The 23,728-nt window shown below is 36.4% G+C and overlaps 1 protein-coding gene across 3 annotated transcripts in view; it reads left to right on the top strand.

Moving 5' to 3' along the window:
* The first annotated feature begins 4,144 nt into the window (after positions 1–4,144).
* LOC123544856 (protein numb-like) overlaps positions 4,145–23,728 on the top strand; it is a 39,812-nt gene continuing 20,228 nt past the window's right edge. For 2 of the 3 annotated variants that reach the window (XM_053541183.1, XM_045330932.2), the window contains exons 1-5: positions 4,165–4,431; positions 6,901–7,080; positions 16,333–16,407; positions 17,220–17,297; positions 20,064–20,204. In XM_053541183.1, the coding sequence (XP_053397158.1) occupies positions 6,943–7,080; positions 16,333–16,407; positions 17,220–17,297; positions 20,064–20,204 (432 nt within the window). In that variant the 5' untranslated portion in view covers positions 4,165–4,431; positions 6,901–6,942. Of the gene's footprint in view, positions 4,432–6,900; positions 7,081–16,332; positions 16,408–17,219; positions 17,298–20,063; positions 20,205–23,728 lie in introns of all 3 variants that reach the window. The other variant, XM_053541179.1, reaches the window with a different exon arrangement.

Raw genomic sequence — 23,728 nt, 5'->3', positions numbered from 1 at the left:
ATGTCCCACGGAAGTCACTTTTCTTTCTTTCTTTCTTCTTCTTCTTTTATAATAATGGCAAACGTTTAGTGATGAAACTGGGGTGGGGGAGGGGAGGGAAGGGGGTAAAAAGTGAAAGAACCATCAGCTTTTCCAAGCTACTCAATCCACCTAGTACTCACTGGCAGTTGGTGATAAAATAAATTGTGCAAAATACCTAAAGATAACCTTACGTGTCTATCTGGATAAAAATGTACATACATACTATGACGTGCAGAAAGGAAGGTGTTGATAGGGTTAAAAACAGGATAAAAGCAAGTATAATACATTTATGGTTGGAACATCTATGCAGCCAGCGGAGATTGATTCAATGTTAACTACATACCTTGAAAGTGAGTTACATTGCACAACTGTCCGTGAAAAAAAAATTGTAATAATCTACTGTGGTAGGTGGTATGTGATATGCTAGGTGATGGTAATGCCTAGTTTGTTTGGTGTGTGGGGTAAGATGCTGACTTAGATTGATATCAACATGATTATAAACCACTTTGTGAAAGATGCTAATCTATTATATTTTCTTCTATCTTGTAAAGTATGCCATTTGAGATCAGTAAGGATATTTGTGACTGTGCCCGGGGTCTTACAATCTTTAGTAGTAACGAATCTTGCAGCTTGCCTCTGATTATTTTCTCGTCTCTCGATATCTTTCTGATGGTAAGGGTCCCAAATACTTGATCCATATTCTAATTTCTGTCTTACTATTGAATTATGGCTTATAAACAATTCTGAACTAAAACCACTGTAAATGACTGTTGAAGAAGAGTAATGTGATTAAACAGAATTTTGTTTTACATCCGCATTCCAAGCTGACCTCTAAGATTCCCCCAAACTCCAACGCAGTCATCTCCCTTGCCGCTTCGCTCATTGATGTTGGAGTTTGAGATTCCCCTAGGTAAAAATGTCCAGACTGCTGTTGTTATCTTGGGTTGTCTCGTCAGCAGCTGCATTCAACCGAGCTCGAATCGATAAGTTCAGGTGACTTTACTCTCTAAAGTACCGTTTTAGAATATTATATCATAAATCAAAACATATCAAATTTTAAATTAAATTACATTTTAAATTACTCTGTACCGAATGGCTTGCCCCGTCACTGCTGAGATGCTTAACTTGCACTGTTAAGCAAGCTGTCTTAGAATTGAACTATGTGGATCAGCAGAAAATGTTTCTGTCAGTTTTTATTTTATCTCCGTCCTATGTCATTTTACAGCTGCTACAGTAAATTGAATAGTTTTCGGGTGATGTTTATTTCACGATTTGATAGAGATTAGACAATATGTTTGTATTATTTTATGTATGAAACAATGAGCAATCAAATATGATTAAAATAAAAATTGAAGTTAGCATGTAATTGTTTAAACGTCATCACTTCAGATTCTTAGCGGTGACACGGGTTCTAATTTTTTGCATAACATTCACGTTATTCAAATTTTATTCAGTTTTCAATATCAGGCACACCACATTAATTTCTGGTCCAATTGAAAGATGAATCAATAAACCATTGAAGTGAACCCCTTTTCATCGGGAAGCTTTGTTGCAAAAATCGATAAATAATTGAAGAGCCCCCATTTTTCAAAATCACGTTGCGTCTCGAGAATCTTGCTTAATATGCGTCTATCCGATCAAGGCTTTTCCAATACATAGACGCTTGCCGTGAAATGGACTATATTGCAATGATTTGAATTCGCGATCTGTAGTCGGTTATACTTCTTGACTTAATGCATCTGGTTTAAGTCCGCCTGTTCGCTATATGCGCGGGGCATAAAAAAATGAGTTTCAGGTTTTACATATTTCAAGAAGCCGCACATGATTTCTAAATATACATTTCGTAGAGAAACCTTAACACCAGTGTCAAATGCAAAATATCTAGGGGTGGACATTTTGGAAGAACTACCTAAAAAACACACAGACACACACACGCACCAATAAAGTAAGCACAACCGACAAGAAAACATTAGGGTTCATCTGCAGGAACATTGTTACAGTAAGTGAGCATGTCCATTTTTCTTTCTTTCTTTCTTTGTTTTTTTTTTGTTTTGTTTTTGCTCATAACGCTCTTTTCCGTCCCCAACTGTAGTTAGCATCAGCCTCTGGTCGTTTCACAATGAAACAGATATGTTTCATTTTCTGTCCAGTTCGCCAGAAGCCCGCATATTTTAAGAATTACTTACAATGGACATTAAAATCATGAAATATTTGGCGAGTTGTAAAAGCCCGTGGGCAGTGATCGATCGATTACATTCTAAGACTTACAAAACAATTTTGACTGTTAAAACACCGGGGACTACCTCCATTTCATCTCTTACAAACCCTTGTCTCCCCCGTATATTTCCCTTCTCAATGATAAAATTTCATATTTTTCCAATTTCTCCACTTACAAAATTACATTCTTACAAAGAATTCTTTCTATTACAAGGCAGGGGACTCGCACCCGGCCTCCTCTCCCCTCCCCACTTCACTGAAAAGAACATAATCTAACAGCTGAGATGGTGCCACACCGTGCAATACGATGGGAAATATAACTTCTTCACGCCTGGAATGAAGTTCAAGTCGGAGGTCGCCTGAACATCGTAGAAATTATGCTAGGCTATAATGTGTCTATATATATTTCATTACAATTTAAATAAAGAATTATATAAACTGCATCACAACTCCGTGTGGAATTTCCCCTCGGCATGTTAAGTCTTTTTTTATGTGAGAAGCTAAAACGCTACTTGGAGAAAGAGAGGTGCCTGCCCAATACTGAAATAAGTTTTTGAATGGGCACATTGGGAACCAGTACTATGGAGTTCAACCCCTCCAAGTGTCAAGTTATCCACGCCACTAGAAGGAAACATCCTATCCCTACCCAGTACTACCTACATGGAGTCCAACTTGAATCGGTCAGCTCAGCTAAATACCTTGGCGTGGATATCTCAAATGATCTATCATGGGACAATCACATAAACAGGTCAACCAAGAAAGCTATCCAAACCCTAGGGTTTCTACGAAAAAAACATTAAGGTCAAATCCCAACCCATTAAGACCATCGCTTACCAGACTCTAGTCCGACCCCAGCTCGAATATGCCGCCGAGGTATGGTCGCCCCCAAACCCAAACTCAAATTGTCCAAATTGAAAGCGTCCAAAGGAGAGCCGCCCGTTGGATCAAGACCGACTACGGCTGTACTTCCAGTGTAACAGATATGCTACACTCCCTAAACCTTCGTCGACTGGATTTAAGGCGTATAGATCCTAGGTTATCACTCTTCTATAAGATTCATCATGATCTGGTTGCTATCCAAATCGTTGATTACCTGACCCCAATGACCCGCTATTTTCGCTATGGCCATTCCCTAAGTTATAGGTTAATAACTGCAACCACTGACTATTACATGCTTTCTTATTTTCCGAGCACAGTGTACCATTGAAACCAACCCCTCCCCCCCCCCCCCCCCCCCCCCCACTTCAGTGTCGCCCACCTCCCTACCCTAGAGCAGTTCAGTGCTGCAGTTTGTCTCGCCCTAGTTATCCTGCAAACTCAAGTTTTAATCTTTTTTATATCACCAAATTTATTTTTAGCTTCTTCATTCTAAATTTCTTACCACTATATTCTTTCTCTTCTTGATTTTGACGCGCAAAACGTCTACGTTCCCGCAAGGGGTTTGACGTCAATGGCAGATAGATAGTATTTGAACAGTAAACTAGCCGTATGACCAGATTGTGTTATATCATAAAGCAATAAAAAATATGATGTGTCCATATATCGTATGTTCTACAGGCAAGTATCTAAAAGGGTTACTCTCTCTGTATTCTGGGGGCTTTGTCTCAATCTGTCCCTCTAGTAAGATCGCTTTGTGTCTGCACTAGTAGAAGATGAATTTGGCGCCCACCTTTGAGCTATGTAACAGTAAAGCGCCTTTGAACGTGTTTATCATGAATAGGGTACTATATGTATGCTATATATAAATAATATTGGCGAAAATTTAGGAATTCTAAACGATATGTAATATTCACCTTTTGGGAAAATATTTAGTAGCTTTAAACCTGTTCCGACCTGAATATTTAGATATATTTAGCCAAACACACAAATGAGGGCGGGGCATACGAGCACTTGGCAAGGTAGGTCATTACGCATGTGCGATGAACATAAACTGAGTACCTGCCATGTTAGAAATTTTTGAATGTGCTAAAAGGTTATTTTAAACGTGAATTTACACTTGTTACGTACCTAATTCGACATGGTATCCTAGTATTGCCATAGTTATTATTGTTAGACTTGAAATCTTGCTGATTTATTATGTAAATTTTCGTCTTCCGTCGGAAAACCGGGTTGGTTTGTTTAAATTATGTCCCTTGTCTTGTCACGGGAAAAAAATTGACAAGAAAGTTGACACATTATTTACATTTTATTCAGGTGAGCAATTAGTTCATTTTTTTTCCTGTAATACCCTCATATTGTCATTCCGGTTTTTTATAGCACAATGTTGAAACTGAAAGTGTTTCGTTAAACACGAAATTGCAAACCATAAATTCTGCTTGATTTATTGTTCAGAATCATTTCACTGAACACTTGGGTTCGAGGCATATTTTATCTGCGATTTCTGGTAGTCACTAAAACGAATGCAGAAATTTAATTAGCAGGGCTCCAGATAAGAGCCGTATTTCTGTAAACACAAATTTGTTCAGATACAAATTTTTTTTAAATCTGGTCGTATCAGTAAGAATTTGTTTTAAAATCTGGTCATATCAGTATGCTGTGTTCTCGTAATTCCGTGGCTCTTAATTGCCAAAACTGCACATGCGCATTTGATGTTAGATATTCACATGTTGTTTTTAACCAAAAATAGCTGCAACCTTTCAGTATGACCATGCTAAGTCAAAAAATCAACAAGATAGGACAGAAAATGAAAAATCTCACCTCATGTATGTTGACCTACACTAGTCTGGATCAGCTGGCAGCTTCTCGTTGAATCCGTGGCTCTGCTTGGCTAATTGATGGTCGCTATGGTGAAGGGTACCTTAACAAACCTGTTTATTGCGCATTTTTGGATGCTCACAAATCTTTGTTTACTTTTCTGAGAAACTTGCATGAACTTCGGGCATGCGCGGCAGCAGCACAAGTGTAATTTTGAGAGCCACGGAATGAACGAGAAACCACGGAATATCGAGAATTAGGTATACTAATTTACTTAAAGATGTGGTTGTATCAGTACGACATGTATCTGTATTACGAATTTCAAAGGAAGATCGAGCTGTATCACATGTCCGCGCCGAGTTGTGCATTTGGTGGTTTATAACGCAATATGTTTTTCCAGTACTTTATTTAATTAGCGAAAAGTAATAGACTGGTTAACCACTTTCATGCATCTTTTGCTTCTTTTTTCCGAACCTATTGATCCAGTCAAAATAAAATGGCAGCACGCAGTGCAAAAGGCAGGTCGAAATTCAAAAGAACACACTCGTATGTTTGTTCATCGGCGGAAGAAATAAAAATTGAAAACAAAATTATGACATGTTTTTAGCCTAAAAACGATGTAAGAGTCTTACTTATTTTGTTTCAAAAGTAAGTCATGTGGTACCGATACTAAACAAATTTCCTTGTTACAAATATTTGTCTGTTGTCTGGCAGTAATGTTACTAATTCCACAAAATATCAGGTAGTACCATTACTAATTAAACAAACCATCAGGTAGTACTGATACTAATTGCACAAAACCTTATCTGGAGCTCTGATTATGAGAACAGTCCATGTCTTAAATAGGAAGTGGCTAGGGGTCCGGTAATTGGACCTCTAGACCCGGAGTCTAGAGGTCCGGTAATCAATATAATATATACAATGGTTTTACTCTATTCCTACAGTAGAGTATAAGGTATTTGCTGGTAAAAGTTACAATTAATTGTCAGAAAGTTGCCGATACTGCGGGTTGTTTTTTGGTAAATATTTTATTTCTCGGGATCTGAGGCATATCTTGAATATGTAATTTTGTCAGCAATTTCCGGTAGTCACCGCTATTTATTTACTCAAGCAGTAAAACAAATTCAACAGTATATGAGCACAATCCATGTCTTAAATACTAAAGAAAACATTAAGTGTATTTATTTAAATTTGTTAGTCCTGAGAAAAACAAAAAGTTTGATAAAAACTGCAGATCGTGGCATACAAATTGCTTTTATGAATTATCGAATTTTTGATACTTTCCTCGGGATTAAAGAATTACAGTTTGCTTCTACTTGTTTCTTGTCACTTACAATGTATTTAAAACAGTGAGAAAAATACGAGAGCAAACATTTGAAATCATCTCCCAGTTTTAAAGATAAAGTATATAGGCTTCTCTTTGTAAATATCATTCTCAGTATTCATATTGATTACTGGACCTCTAGTCTGCCCTGTAGGGTTTGTTTAGAGATCCGGTAACCAGACCTCTAGACTCCGCAGGTTTTTTTTTTCGGCCGTTTTTATAGCCGTTATTCAGCTATATTCCCAATGCCAAGAAGTATGTATATTTCCCAAAATGAGTGCAAAAATTCCCAATCTACATTCTGAAAAAAATTTCATCAAAATTGCACAAAAAAATGACCAAATTATGGACAATTTTGTAATGGAAGTATGTTAAAGAGGTTCTACAATGTGAAACAAGTGTATGAGAAAGTGCTTGAACACATCCTTACTCTATCCAATGGGACTAAATATTTCCCAATTTTGAACATTTACACGTCAAAATTCCCAATTTTAGGGGTATAGGCTATGTTCCCAAATTAGCCAGAAAAAACCCTGCTCCGGGTCTAGAGGTCCGGTAACCAGACCCCTAGCCACTGCCTTACTTATTTGGAAACAGGCGCTAAAAGATTAATTTGAAATATTAATTTTTAATTTTTTTTTTAGAATTAAGGTTGTACTTGCCTCAAATTCTTGGAGCATTGAACAATGCCCATGGAAGGACTTAAAAGACGTCTGAGTTTTCGAAAGAAGAAGAAGGACAAGGTGCCAGAATGTTCCAAACCACATCAGTGGCAAGAAGATGAGAAAAAAGTGAGAGAGGGAACATGTAGCTTCCAAGTCAGGGTAATTACAAATTGTCCTATTTAAAATTATATCAAAATTGCATAGATTGTGATGCCAGGCATTGAGCATCTGTCATCTTTTGAGATGTCTTTTCACTATTTGTTATGCCACGCCGCATGTGGAGGTACAGTTTTGATGTTGTTCGTCCGTCTTGAGTCATATATATGACATTTGGAGTATTTAAATAAAACATGGTAGAAATGTTTATTGCTGAAGGGAAATGTCACAGTATAAGTTTCTGTGAGATTGCTTGAGTAAGACAAGATTTATGGTCCTTTGTACATACATATTCAGTGCATAATATTAATATATATCATAGTGTTTTATTCCATTTTCTGTCCATCCATCCAGTCCAGAGTTTCAGAAATCTTCAAATTTATTCTACCAATATTTTTATTTGGTAGCCAGAAGATTAAAGTTTATTTGGCAATTTTTCTGATTAATTTTCATTTTAAAAGATAAAACTCATTATTAGTAAAGGCCATTTAATATGAAAAAAGGGGAAAAAATCGCAAAGAATTGATTTTTGGTGAAAGCATTATACAAAATCCAAGATGGCCACCATTAAATTCTCATTATACAGAAAAAACGTTTAAGTATTTCACAAAGTTCAAATAGTGTGAAAGATGACCAGCATCATTGAAGATACACATATTTAATTTCAAAACACACAAACTTAAGTTTTTAAACAAAGGATCATGAAAGTTCAGAGGGGGATTGGTCATAATCAGCAGATGACCCTTATTGATTTTTAGATCAGTAGGTCAAAGGTCAAAGTCACAGTGACCTAGACCAGTTAAATGGTTTCCGGATTAAGGCTTTAAGCCTAGGATCATGAAAATTGACAGGAAGGTTGGTTATGACCAGCAGATGACCCCTATTGATTTTGAGATCAATAGGTCAAAGGTCAAGGTCACAGTAACACGGAACATTTAAACGGTTTCTGGATGATAACTCAAGAATGAGTTGGCTTAGGATCATGAAAGTTGACAGGGAGATTGGCCATGTCCAGCAGATGACCCCTATTGAATTTTAAGGTCAGTAGGTCAGAGGTCAAGGTCACAGTGATCCTGAACAGTTGAACAGTTTCTGAATGATAACGCAAGAACGCTTGGGCCTAGATCATGAAAATTGATGGGGAGGTTGATCGTGACTAGCAGATGACCCCTATTGATTTTGAGGTCAGTAGGTCTTAGGTCAAGATCACAGTGACCCAATACAGTAATATGGTTTCCGGACGATAACTTGAGAATGCTTGGGCTTAGGATAATGAAACTTGATTGGGAGGTTGATCATGATCAGCAGATGACCCCTATTGATGTTTTGGTCAGTAGGTCTAAGGTCAAGGTCACAGTGACCCAGAACAGTTAAAAGGTTTCTAGATGATAATTCAAGAATGCTTGGGCCTAGGATCATAGGGAGGTTGATCATGACCAGCAGATGACCTCTGTTTATTTTAAGATCAATTGGTCAAACGTCAAGATTACATTAACCTAGAACAGTAGAACTTTTGTATATAATGACCAAATAATTTCTGTTCCTTGTGCAATTACTAAATGCATCAAGGGGTTGGGGTGTGGGGGGGGTTTCGTGTTTTACCAGCTCTTTTTAGCTCACCTGAGCACAAAGTGCTCAAAGGTGAGCTTTTGTGATCGCCCTTTGTCTGTTGTCGTCAACAATTTGACTGTTAACACTCTAGAGGTCACAATTTTTGCCCAATCTTAATGAAACTTGGTCAGAATGTTACTCCCAATAAAGTCTTGGACGAGTTCGATATTGGGTCATCTGGGGTCAAAAACTAGGTCACCAGGTCAAATCAAAAGAAAAGCTTGTTAACACTCTAGAGGTTACAATTTTGGCCCAATCTTAATGAAATTTGGTCAGAATGTTACCCTCAATAAAATCTTGGACGAGTTTGATCTTGGGTCAAAGACTAGGTCACCAGGTCAGATCAAAAGAAAAGCTTGTTAACACTCTAGAGGGCATAATTTGGACCCAATCTTCATGAAACTTGGTCAGAATGTTACCCTCAATAAAATCTTGGATGAGTTTGATATTGGGTCATCTGGGGTCAAAAACTAGGTCACCAGGTCAAATCAAAGGAAAAGCTTGTTAACACTCTAGAGGCCACATTTAAGACTGTATCTTCATGAAACTTGGTCAGAATGTTAATCGTCATGATCTTAAGGTCCAGTTTGAATCTGGGTCAAGTAGGGTGAAAAACTAGGTCACCAGGTCAAATCAAAGGAAAAGCTTGTTAACACTGTAGAGGCCACATTTAAGACTGTATCTTCATGAAACTTGGTCAGAATGTTAAACGTCATGATCTTAAGGTCCAGTTTGAATCTGGGTCAAGTAGGGTGAAAAACTAGGTCACCAGGTCAAATCAAAGGAAAAGCTAGTTAACACTCCAGAGGCCTCATTTATGACCATATCTTAATGAAACTTGGTCAGAATGTTAATCATGATGATCTATAGGTCAGATTCAAATCTGGGTCAGATGGGGTGAAAAACTAGGTCACTAGGTCAAATCAAAGGAATAGCTTGTTAACACTCTAGAGGCTACATTTATGAGTGTATCTTTATGAAACTTAGTCAGAATGTTAATCCTGATGATCTTTAGGTCAGTTTTAATTCTGGGTCATGCGGGGTCAAAAACTAGGTCACCAGGTCAAATCAAAGGAAAAGCTTGTTAACACTCCAGAGGCCACATTTATGACCATATCTTGATGAAAGTTGGTCAGAATGTTAATCTTAACGATCATTAGGTCAAATTCAAATCTGGGTCAGGTTGGGTGAAAAACTAGGTCACTAGGTGAGATCAAAAGAAAAGCTTGTTAACACTCTAGAGGCCACATTTATGACTGTATCTTCATGAAAATTAGTCAGAATGTTAATCTTGATGATCTTAAGGTCAGTATCGAATCTGGGTCATGTGGGGTCAAAAACTAGGTCACCGGGTCAAGTCAAAGGAAAAGCTAGTTAACACTTTAGAGGCCACATTTATGACCATATCTTAATGAAACTTGGTCAGAATTTTAATCTTGATGATCTTCAGGTCAATAGGTCAGGTGAGCGATACAGGGCCTTCATGGCCCTCTTGTTTTAATAAATGTTGTCCTAATATTATACATGATAATTATTTGCATATATTGGTTTTGTTTTAGCTGGGCTGTTTTGACTATTTTGTGAAGCCTGTTGTTAAAGTCTTGTGACAACTTCTTTCGCACATTTTACATGGGGGACAAATAGCATTGCTGTCAGTACATCCGCACATACGTCCCGAAATCTTGTGTGTCCGCCTCCTCACATGCTGTTAGCCTGAATTGCTTTAAACTTTCGCAGATGAACTAGCTTTATATGCAGATGACCATTTAAAAAAGAAAACATTTATTGTGTGACTACTTTTACCTCAGTTATGGCCCTTTGTTAGTTTTTGCTATTTTGAATATATAGAGAAAAATCTTGTGTGTCCAACTCCACCAACAGTATTAGCCTGATTTGCTTCAAACTTTCACAGATGAACAAGCTTGATGTGCAGATGACTGTTATGGAAGGAATTTTTTCTATGACTATTTTTACTGCAGTTACTACTATTTGCAGATCAAATTGCCCTTTTGCCTTTTCTTAAACCGATAGACTTTTACCATTACGTCACAAAAGCAGCGATGCTGAAGCTATTTTTGGATCTCGTCTATACAGGTAACTGCCTTTCCGATACGAGTAAAATACACTGAATGAACTTGTTTACATTGGCTGCATGACCGAGAAATGCTATTTAAATACTGTTGGAACGGGTGTTTAACCAGAATAAAACAGATGTACTAGATCTAATCCTCATTTAAAATTTTGCCACAGTGCACACTACATTTAGGTAGTGTGGATTTGAAAAAAATACACCCTCTTATACATTACAGGCCTTTTCTGCCTAGATTTCAGTACCTTTTGCTGCAGACTTTTCTTTTAAATAATGTATCTCGTGTTTAGTTTTCACAATAATTATAAAACGCGACTGACTCGAGTTGTTGGATTCGCTCATCATTGATTGAAGAGCATAAGTTAGATTCCCGGAACCGACCATGCCTCTTTAGTTGGAAAAAGTTGGCAATTTCTTACGAAATATGTGAGCTTAGTCTAACTAATTTTACGCAATCCTTGTGATCAGTTATGAGTTATTTTCTCCACTCGAAAGAAATTGTCATCGCTAGATTTGGATTTAAATGCTGATTTTGTTGCGAATATGATACATGTATCTAAAGGTAGTCCAAATAATTGTACTATCGTTATATTTTTAGCTCATCTGATTTTTTTGAAAAAAAATGATGAGTTATTGTCATCACTTGATCGGCGTCGGCGTTGCCTGGTCAAGTTTTATGTTTAGGTCAGCTTTTCTCCTAAACTGTCAAAGCTATTGCTTTGAAACTTGGAATACTTGTTCACCATCATAAGCTGACCCTGTACAGCAAGAAACATAACTCCATCCTGCTTTTTGCAAGATTTATGGCCCTGTTTGTACTTAAAAAATATCAGATTTCTTGGTTAAGTTTTATGTTTAGGTCAACTTTTCTCCTAAACTATCAAAGCTATTGCTTTGAAACTTGCAACACTTGTTCACCATCATAAGCTGACCCTGTACATCAAGAAACATAACTCCATCCTGCTTTTTGCAAGAATTATTGCCCCTTTTGGACTTAGAAAATCAGTTTTCTTGGTTAAGTTTTATGTTTAGGTCAGCTTTTCTCCTAAACTATCAAAGCTATTGCTTTGAAACTTGAAACACTTGTTCACCATCATAAGCTGACCCTGTACATCAAGAAACATAACTCCATCCTGCTTTTTTCAAGAATTATTGCCCCTTTTGGACTTAGAAAATCAGTTTTCTTGGTTAAGTTTTATGTTTAGGTCAGCTTTTCTCCTAAACTATCAAAGCTATTGCTTTGAAACTTGGAATACTTGTTCACCATCATAAGCTGACCATATACAGCAAGAAACATAACTCTGTCTTGCTTTTTGCAAGAATTATGGCCCCTTTTGGACTTAGAAAATATCAGATTTATTGGTTAAGTTTTATGTTTAGGTCAGCTTTTCTCCTAAACTATTCAAGCTATTGCTTTGAAACTTGCAACAGTTGTTCACCATCATAAGCTGGCTATATACATCAAGAAACGTAACTCCATCCTGCTTTTTGCAAGAATTATGGCCCTTTTTGGACTTAGAAAATCATGGGTAGGACAATTTTTCTATTACCGGTATACCAAAAAAAATCAGATGAGCGTCAGCACCCGCAAGGCGGTGCTCTTGTTTGACTAAATCGGTCTACCCGATGTCTCATTATTTAAAGTAATCAAAAGTGGGATTCAATTTCTCATTAATTTATGTAGAAATTATCATAATTTCCCTTAACACGATTAACGTTATACATATGTGCAAGCGATAAAACAAATAACTTTGTACTGTGATTTATCCTCAATTATTTTGGTCCTTTTAGAGTGACTGTCAAGAATATAAAACAAACTAAACGTCGAATTATTTTGACTTATGCGAGTGCATAATTGGTTCTTTCCATGAACGAAGACACCCGAAGACAAGGCTTATTAACTGCCTGTATGTAAATAACTGAAACAGTGTTTAAACGACTTCAAATAAATAGTAGATAAATTCACATACATGTAAACCCCACCAAAAAGTAAAATAAAATGAAAGGAAACAGATATATAATGGAGTTAGATTTGCAATAGTTAAGATACGGAAGACTGCTAAAGTTTGAATATCAAATAAATCAGTTTTTATGGATATGACAATTAGATCTACAAGTGTTGTGCAGCTTGAAGGTTCACTGTTACCTTTTTATGAAACCTTGTATACCTTGCGTGGTTTGAAATTTCGTTGGTAATAATTGTCATAACAACCAGAAAAGGCTGTTTTCATTTGAACGTAGTTGAAATATTCTATATTCTACTTTTAAAACAACATATCTAATATCACCTTATTGCACTTTACAATGTATGCAAGTACGGCGATACTTCAAAGATAGAGTCAGAGCGCGCGCTTTGTGTGACGTCAAGATAAAGAAAAAAAGTTTCACAACAAGGTGAATGAATAATTTATTGCGGATGAGGCGGGGTTAACCTGTCAGGTTACTCCAAAAATAGCTTCGGCTTCACCGTTTTTTGAGACGTAAACGTGCAACTCTATCGATTTAAAAAATGTTGAGGGGCAATTTGATTTGCAAACAGTAGTATGGCCTTTTGGTAGTTTTTGCTATATAGAGGATGGCACAATATGTTGGAGACATACATGTCCTATGGACACAATTCTAGTTATTATAGAGGTATCATTGAAAATACATTCACATGATCACCATGTGGTTTAAATATGTGTGTGAGATAATTTTATCAAGGTGAAGGGCCCTTGTGTTTTTCAACAAATCAGTTTTGTGGAAGGCAGACTTCAGGAAAGTTGGAAAAAATGGCCGGACATTTGGTCCAGCAATGCCTAAAAATCTGCCGGACAGAAAAAAAATATGCCGGACCGAAAAAACATCAGTGTACTGCGTATGTTGCTTTTCTCCATCATAATTCAAATTCAAGCCAGGTGTGATCATTTTTAGTCCATTTCTCGTTAAATGTTCGGTCAACCCCCTTATTTTCATACATTTGTTTTCTTTCACTACGATTGTTCGGCGTTAATTTACGTTTCTTTCCCGGTTCTGCCCTGGCATAATGTGTAAGTGACGCCATTTTGATATGTTGTCCGAGATGTTGCAGTTCTCGGGGTACGATAAATGACGGTCAGTCGGACCGTATCCGAATTAAGAAACCGTGGACCGAATCAAAATTTTCCGGTCATGTCTGTCGGACCGACGACTTTCCTGAAGTCTGGAAGGGGCATTAATAACATCCAATTATAGCTCCAGTTTAGAGAAAGATCATGTTACCCATTAAATGTACTAGGAGCTTCTCTTGGCTGTCTATTTTTATCATTGTTTTATTGTGTTTCTCACCCAGACAGCTTCATTAAATTAATCAGTAGAAAATCGATACATCACTCTCTAATTATATCTATAGCCAGAAGTTCTTTTAACCAGGAGGAGCTAAGAATCAATGTCTCTGACAAAGATGTATGTGAAGCTAAGGTTTTTGTGGCCTTCTATAGGGCAATAGTCCAGTGAGATTTTTAAGTATTCATGTGGTATATCAGGTTAATGGACTGGTCATTTATCAGTATTACATTAATCAAGTGTGACAAGTTAGTTCAGTCAGACTTAGGGCTTGTCAGGGTAAATACCATGGTAGAAATTAAAAATGTAAGGGTATACTTTTATCATCAGTGCAGGGAACCTGGGATGTATAGAAATGCAAATCAGACCAGTATCTTGCGTTACAAATGAGCAGCACCATGAGAAAACCAACGGTGCATTTGCGGCCAGCATGGATCCAGACCAGCCTGCACATTTGCGCAGTCTGGTCAGGATCCATACTGTTCACTAATGGTTTCTCTAATTGCAATAGTCTTTGAAATGGATGCGCAGGCTGGTCTGGATCCATGCTGCCCGCAAACGCACTATGTTGGTTTTCTCATTTGCGGCTCAAATACCTGTTTTGATGTTATGAATGTCAGTCTTCAACTGGAACCATTCAGCTGAAGTCTAGAAGATATGAACCATAATTATTAGCTCAAAAGTTTTAGTTCTAAGCCAGACTGATAACCCAAAAGCTGACTTTGGTTCCTAAAGACTGTGTTCAAACATGAAACTTGACTCCGGGCGATAATAACACAGTATAAGCAAGCATACACTCAAAATTGATTGAAGTACTAGTAGTACATTAATTTCTTGAGTGGTATGAGTACTTTGGTACATATAATGTAGTCCTACAAGAACGTCAATGCTATAATTTTAATTCGGAAAAAGCAGTGGCTCAGAGAAAAAAATTCCCAGTCTACTTTCATAATAGACAGGTTCTATTGCCTTAGTTACTGAATTGGGGCTAGCTAGTCGAGTACAAAAAATCTCCTTTTGCAGTTTTACAAAGGCCCATATTATGGCCCAGAACCTTTGGCAAGTAACTGAAAACTGCAAGACTTTTTGTATTGCTATTTATACTTATTATAGATTGATGAAAATCACTGATACAAGATGAGACTGGTGTCTTTCAGTGGGATACATTATTTGTCTCAGGCTTCTGTTTAATATCAGAATTGCTATTTTATCTTGTATTATTTAGCTGAAGTGTCCCAGTGATTATGTTTTCCAAGGCTGTGACACAATAGATGAATTTTTTATAAGTCTGTTTCTGTCAGAGAGTATTGTTTGTACTAGGAAAACCAGAAAACATGATCTGTATTCTCAAATTGACTGGGAAAAAAGGCTCTAGGAGGAATTTTGAGGTCATATAGAAAAAAAAAACATGCTGCACAAACCGAGTTGCTTCATGAATCTGATTGATGTCTGTTTTATGTGTTTTATGTTTAAAGCCAGACAAGATTATAGCTTTATAGGGTCTGAACTGGTTTCTGTAACTTAAGTCTTGGCAGAAGTAACAGGATTTTTTTTCTACGAAATATCGTGATTTTTCCATTAAATGCTATAAATGAAGGTCAGAAGTCCATATTTGGTACATCAGTTTCACTGATATAGATTTTACAATGGTTACATGTATATCTGATCTTTGCAGATTTATAACGTCAAATTCTCTGTGTATTCTCTGTATATAGGATTATTATAACTGGTCCTTGATCTGCAATGTTGTATTTGACTCGAGTTGATTTTTCTAGGCCTGAATCCCACGAGATGCTTGCACCGAGCCGTCTGGCAAAACCCACGAGCTGAATGCAGTATTGTAGATGAAAGTACTGCTCTAATGACCATTATATTACATGCATAATTATGCCTAGTATTTCTACTGCTATTAAATCAGCAAAAATGAGGCTGAAAACTGGTTTGAAATTATGAACATTTTGACTCATGGAACTAAAACAAGTAGTCCCACAATATTTTTCAGTTTCCTATGTGAGGCGAATACAGTATTTTGTATTTGTTAAAGAAATATAAGCTATATTTCAGAGAGAAAATTCGTAGGGATATTATAAAGGATGGTATTCTTAAATGTTAAAAGAATTCAAATAATGTTGGTATCAGGTGAATTTAGATAAATCTCGCCCATTTACTTCCTTGTTAATATGTTTAATAAATAGAATTTATTGACATATAATGATTGATGTTAAAATTACATTTTTACTGCTTATTTTCAGTATTTAGGTTGTGTTGAAGTTTTTGAGTCCCGAGGTATGCAGGTATGTGAGGAAGCTGTGAAGACACTAAAAGATGTAAGCTACTTTGGTGTTTTTTGATACAACACAGTTTTTCCATGTTACTTACATTATATTTGGAGTTGAATGTAGCCATAGTAACTAGAGTTCTATCTAATACTAATTTGTTCTCCACAAATAAGTTCCAATTTGCCTACATAAACCTACGTTTTGTATTACCTGAGAAGGATTGTCTCATGTCAGATTACCTGGGAATCATCTTGCATTCTGTCAGTGGTAATCTTGTGCTTTTTCTAGTGATTTAAGCTGCTGGGCTTTAATCAATATGAATTTCTTTTATTAAATTTTAAAATCAGGTGGCATTACAGTTAAAACTGTTTGATGAATTCATTTCAGCTACAAATTTTTTATTGAAAATTATTACATTTGTGCTTAAAAGTGAATCAATACCTAGTAACAAGTTTGCAATGACAGATGTTACGAGTTCTTAGCTGAAATAACTGCCTGTTGTTGACTTGTTAATGAAGGTTGAAAAAATGGGTGTCTGATTGACCATTCATTGGTAAAAAGAGACAAACTAGAACCAGACTGAACTAGTTTAGATGTATGTGTAAACAGACAGCCAGAAGAATCACAGAAATGATAGTGCACGCCTAAATAGTAAATGAACAGTTCCTAAATGTCCAAATTACTAAGAAAACCAAACACCTTACTGTCTATATTTCTTTCCATGTTATCTGAAACACCATTTTTGAATCCTAATAAATTATATCAGATCTGTTTTGAGATTTTTGTCATTTTCCCAGCAGATGCAGAATTCATTGTTTACCATGAATAACTTGTCTAATCAATATGGTATTATATTTCAGAAATGCAAGGGAAAGTACCAACGAGCCATACTGTATGTATCTGGTGATGCACTAAGAGTTGTTGATGAAATCAGCAAGGTTTGTTCCCAAAATGATTCAATATTTCCGAGTACATGATTCTTCAAAGATAAGATTTCTGTATTTTCTGTACTGTAAGCAGTTCTTCAATTTTCCGCTCAATGTGACAATAGATTTGATGAGTTTAGTGGTATTACTACTGTGTAATCTCTTCCAGATGAAGCGACCGTGGGGTCGCGAGTTCGATCCTCGGGCGGGGCGTATGTTCTCCGTGACTATTTGATAAACGACATTGTGTCTGAAATCATTAGTCCTCCACCTCTGATAATTCATGTGGGAAAGTTGGCAGTTACTTGCGGAGAACAGGTTTGTACTGGTACAGAATCCAGGAAAACGGTTAGGTTAACTGCCCGCCGTTACATAACTGAAATACTGTTGAAAAACGGCGTTAAACCAAAAACAAACAAACAAACAAACTTCCTGATAAAGCAGTCCAAAATATGTTTGTTGTACAAAGATTGATGATCGGGAGAGGTTAATGAACTGGTACTTAAGAAAAAAGCTGTTTAATAAAAAAGCTTCTGCCATTGTACCAGGATTCTGTTCCTGTGATGTCATCATTTGAGGTTTACTGTAATAAACAGTAAAAGCCCAAGTAGCATTAACAGTGCCAAAGCAAAATAAATGTATGAATAGTTGATTATTAAATGGGGAAATATTGTTTTTTGAGTTTTAAAGCATTTTGTACAATATATCAGTTAATGAAATCATTTTAATTGCTCAATCATTAAAGAAAAAGCCAATAAATTGTCTCTTTGTCTTTTAAAGCTGCAATTAATAGCTTAATTAAGAATGTGAATGAGTTGTTGAGGAAGAAATAATAGCTAAGGGAAACATTTATAGCTTCATTTTCAAGACATCTTGGAGCCTCAGGACTAGAAGGCAAAAAAAAAAACAAATTCTCATATAAAATCAGCTGTTTTTACATGTTTTGAAAATCAGAAATAAGTTTTGTTAGTAAATTTAATTAGAACTACTGTAGTTCTAATCTCAACTGTTTGAAATTTTCCAAATAGTAAAGCTTTTGTCACTCAATGTTGGTGTTATGTCCAAGTCTCTGTCATGACAGTTGTGAAAGTAAGCAGGTTTCTTTAAAACTACCAGGTCAAATGATTTCAAATTTAGTACAGTTATGTCTTAAACGTCATGAGATGACCACACAGAACAAGTTGCATAACTCTAGATTTTATTTTGTCAAAATTAACACACTTTTTAAAAAAGCATAGAAATCTTGTGAAAGTTTTGCATGTAAACTACTTTCTCAGAAATGAATTGACCAAATGTTTCAAGATTCTCAGAGGGAGACATATTGATTTACTCCTGTGTGTCCATACCTCTGTCTGTCACAAATCTTGTCCTCACTTTTTAAGTCGAACATTTTTTATCCGATCTTCAACGAGACCTAATCATGTCGGATGATTAGGCAGATAAGAACTTGGTGCATGGTTGACACAAATACTACTATTCAGATGATTAGGCGGTTGTGGGAGACATGCGTTTTTCTCAGAAGCAGCTCTAGTTAGTATCATGATGACCTGATATATGGCAAGTTTCATTACTCGGGCTTACATTTTGGCAAAAATATGCCACTTTTTAGCCCGACTATTCAAATAATAGTCAGAGCTATTCTGCTCACCCTGGCGTCAGCGTCAGCCTCGCATCTTGGTTAAAGTTTTGCATGCAAGTACGGGAAGTTAAACTTATTTTTTTCAATTTTTAGGTCAGTTACTAACCTCACAGGGTCAAGTCCCATAACTGACCTGCATTTAAATCAAATCATGCCCCCTTTTGAACTTAGAAAATCCTGGTTTACGTTTTGTATGCAAGTTACTATCTCAAAAGCTAATGGGAATATTGAATTGAAACTTTCAACTGTTTCTTTGGGTTTTTGTGCCCCCAAAGGGAGGCATATAGTTTTTGAACAGTCTGTCGGTCTGTCAGTCTGTCTGTCCGCAATTTTTGTGTCCGGTCCATATCTTTGTCATCGATGGATGGATTTTCAAATAACTTGGCATGAATGTGTACCACAGTAAGACGACGTGTCGCGCGCAAGACCCAGGTCCGTAGCTCAAAGATCAAGGTCACACTTAGACGTTAAAGGTCGTATTTCATGATAGTGCATTGATGGGCGTGTTAAGTCCATATCTTTGTTATTCATGCATGGATTTTAAAATTATTGGGCATGAATGTGTACCACAGTAAGGCGACGTGTCGTGCGCAAGACCCAGGTCCGTAGTTCAAAGGTCCTAAACTCTAACATCGTCTATAACTATTCATTCAAAGTGCCATTGGGAGCATGTGTCATCCTATGGAGACAGCTCTTGTTTAAAACTAGGCATCAAGTCCCATAACTCAGACATGTATTTTGCAAAATTATGTCCCCATTTGAACATAAAAACTTCGGATTAAAGTTTTGCATGCAACTTACTATCTCCAAAACTAATGCAAATACAGGATTGAAACTCTATAGATATTTTAACATTTACTTCTGGGATAACAGTTTGAATTGTCAAGCATTGGCTGTCTTATGGACAGCTCTTGTTAAATGAGATATTGCTCTGTTTGTATTTAAAATAGTTACCGGGTACTAGGTACAATGGCTTCCAACAGTGAAACACCCATTTGTTGAACTGGTTTTGTATCAGATGTTTCATTTTGAAGGTTTTCGTCAATATCCATTCATACAAGACAGAAACTCTATTATAAACAGTTTTATGTGTAAGTCTGCTATTTGTGTTTGAACTAACTGTTTTTATGTTGTTTCAGAGTATGATAGTTGACCAAACAATCGAGAAAGTGTCATTCTGTGCTCCTGATAGGAATCATGAAAAAGGATTTGCTTACATCTGTAGGGATGGCACGACAAGACGGTGGATGTGTCATGGCTTTCTTGCAGTCAAAGAATCGGTATATGGCTATAAATAACTTGAATAATTTGTACCGGTGATATATTGGCCTGAATTGGTCTTTTTTCCATTCCAAACACAGTTACACAGCTGATTGTTTTTTGTTTTTTTTTTAAATGTGCAAGTGGTTGAAATAAATTGAAGTGTTGAAAATTGATATATGGTAGAAAACAAAAGTTGACTAAATTTTCATGAGGATATACTGTAGGGCATGAAATTAAAAAATACAACTGATGTAGACATTTTTTCGTCATATTTGTAAAGTTCTTTAATATTCTCTCAGATCCAGAATTTAAAAGTTGTACTTGATTTGAAGGTCTGCTTAACTAGACTGAAAGACCATTTAGATTAGAGATTAACTTGCACATAAGATTAAGCAATCAGCTGTTGTGTACACAGGGTATATTAAGCTATTGTCCAGGTGTTGTACACTCTTCAGTTTTTAGAGTTTTGAAGCTTTTTGTTAAGGTCAGTGCTTCCATTCACCATTTTCCCCCCCCACATCCCATTCTTACATTGCTGCTATATAGAGCTATAGATTTACTAATACACCCATTTCTTTTAACTTTTCTTTTGGTCACTATCTCTCACTGTGACACACTTCATAGGAATAAGTCCAGGGTTTAGAGCAGAGCGGGCGTAAAAATATAATGTTGGACTTTCATTGTAGATGTACATATATTGCGAACAAAGATTAGCATGGTTACGGTTTTATCTCTCTAGGAACGTTAAAATTGCCTAAGTAAGATAGAAGCTGGTTCTCTGACGTTTTAAAACAGCAGTAGAAATTCAATTAATTTTAATTGAGAAGTGAATGTAATCTTACTAAGAAGTACCCTGCAAAGTAAGCAGTATCTAAATAATGATGTGGTATTTGGTTTCATTTGAGACGAAATATTTCTTCTTCTGAAGTTTTGTGTAATTTCTTGTGTGTTAAATTTGGACCAAAATAAACTTGGAAGTCACAAAAGAAACACCAAGTGCTTTTATGGGCTTGGCTGTAAGTTTTCTGTAGGTGTTAAATTGCTAAGAAACAGTATTGACTTGTACTTTAATTGGATTATGTAAGAACAGCTTGCTAGATGCTTGTAGGTATGCATTAGAACATCTTGCTGGCTTCAGACCATAACTGGTCAAAATTGTGTGTCATTAACCAAATTATGTTTAAAATTACATAATTACCAGCCCAGCCTTGTCAGTCTAATTGCCAGCCTTGTCAGTCTAATTGCCAGCCTTGTCAGTCTAAGATTGGGTTGCTGTCTCAAGATTATTATTTATGATAAATTCATTGATGTTGTTTGATTAGTGATTCCACTTTTTAGTTTGTGATGTTTTGTGCTATCCTCATTGGGTATTATAATAATTATATCCCCACAAAACAAAGTTTGTGGGGGTATATAATAGGAGTGAGCTTGGCGGTCTGTCGGTCCGTTTGTTTTTGTGGTTTCCGGATGATAACTCATGAAAGGCATGACCGATTTGAATAATTTTTGGTACACAGGTGTAACATCAGAAAATACAGGTCAAGTTCGAATTTAGGATTAGTAGGTCAAAGGTCAAGGTCACAGTGACCCTGAACAGTTAAACGGTTTCCGGATGATAACTTGAGAACGCTTGGGCCTATGATCATATATTTTGGTACACAGGTGTAACATCATGAAATACAGGTCAAGTTTGACTTTGGGGTCTGTAGGTCAAATGTCAAGGTCACAGTGACTCGGAACAGTTAAATGGTTTCCAGATGATAACTTGAAAACACTTGGACCTAGGATCATGTTTTGGTACACAGATGTAACGTCATGAAATACATGTAAAGTTTTACTTAAAGGTCAGTAGGTCAAAGGTCAAGGTCACAGTGACTCGTAACAGTTAAATGGTTTCCAGATGATAACTTGAGAGCGCTTGGGTCTAGGATCAGAAACTTTTGTACACTAGTGTGAAATGCTTAAATACAGGTCAAGTTTGACTTTTAGGCTAGTAGGTCAAAGGTCTAGGTCATAATAACACGAAACAGTTTAGAGGCTTCCGGATGATAACTTGAGAACGCTTCGGCCTAGGATCATGAGGTTTCCGGATAATAACTTGAGAACGCTTGGGCCTAGGATCATGAAAATTGATAATGAGGTTGGTTATGATCAGCAGATGACCCCTAATGATTTTGGGGTCAGTAGGTCATAGGTCAAGGTTACAGAAACATTTAACGGTTTTTGGACAATAACTTCAGAACGCTTGGGACTATGATCACGAAACTTAATAGGGAGGTTGGTCATGACCAGCAGATGAACTGTATTGATTTAGAGTTCCAAAGGTCAAAGGTCAGAGTGACCCTGAACATTTAAACCTTTTCAGAACAATAACTTGAGAATGCTTGGGCCGAGGATCATGAAACTTCATAGGGAGGTTGATCATGACCAGCAGATGACCTCTATTGATTTTGAGGTCAGTAGGTCAAAGGTCAAGCAAGTTCGGCTTTGACACTGGCTTAGTTCTGTGACAAGGCCATATTGTGGGGGTATAATTCGTCACTCCTGGGACAACTCTAGTTGGGGATTGGTGGGAAAAAACTTAATTGTTACATTATGATAACCTTTAATAATGAATCTGTTTAATTACAGATTTACAATATCTTGTTCCTGTATATTGAGAATTGTGTGGAATTATAAATAAGTATAATATACAGTATTTGTCCGGTTTACATAAGTTAACTAGGCATGAATAAAATATGTATTATTAGTTGGGTTAGTGCTTAGTATGAAGGGGATCAGGCTTTAAGAAATCACATTAACAGATCTTTCAGGAATAAAGTTGTTCTATGAATTTTTGACCAGAGTCAGTAGGAGTGCAAAAGTTTTATGAACAAAGCTAAAAAATTTGCCATTTTAAAATTGAAGAGGTTTTAAGCATTTTGTTAAAACTGGTATTTAACTTCCACTTGATATCTTATTGCCATTAAAAAGACTGAAGTGCTTAAAATTGATCATCTTGTTATCAGATAATTGAAAGCAATTAACATGGAAATACATTTGAATTAATTTTAATTAGCACTAATGAGTGATAGCATTTCAAACATCATCAACACCAAGTCCAGTTGAATTAAATTTGCGCTTTGTGTAATAAAATGCATGAGTTTTAAAGATTCATTTGCTCTGTTGCAGACTTTTGTTAATTGTTATACGTGTAGGAAGTTAATTGTGGAACTATTGAATGTGAAAGAAAAAGCATAATTATGCTGTGGAATCATTAAATACTGAGGGCAGGGAATTTCGTGTTTTTTTTACAAAACAGGCTTTTCGTATGGATGTGAATTTGTGGCTTTCTGCCTTTGAACATATTATGGGAATTTGACTTGTTTGTTGGGGTTAAATTTAGTTTCACTCCACCACAAAATCCATGAAAATTAGTACCTCAGATATATTTCTGATTTCACAGTATATGTACAATGGTTTCATAAGTAACTGTCATTGTATGTTTTTCGGTTTAGCATGATGAAGTGCTGCAGCTTCGTTAAGGAAAAGAACACAAATG

The sequence above is a fragment of the Mercenaria mercenaria genome, chromosome 1, assembly GCF_021730395.1.
Source record: "Mercenaria mercenaria strain notata chromosome 1, MADL_Memer_1, whole genome shotgun sequence".
Lineage (NCBI taxonomy): Eukaryota > Metazoa > Mollusca > Bivalvia > Venerida > Veneridae > Mercenaria > Mercenaria mercenaria.
This window is presented reverse-complemented; position numbering and strand designations above follow the sequence as displayed.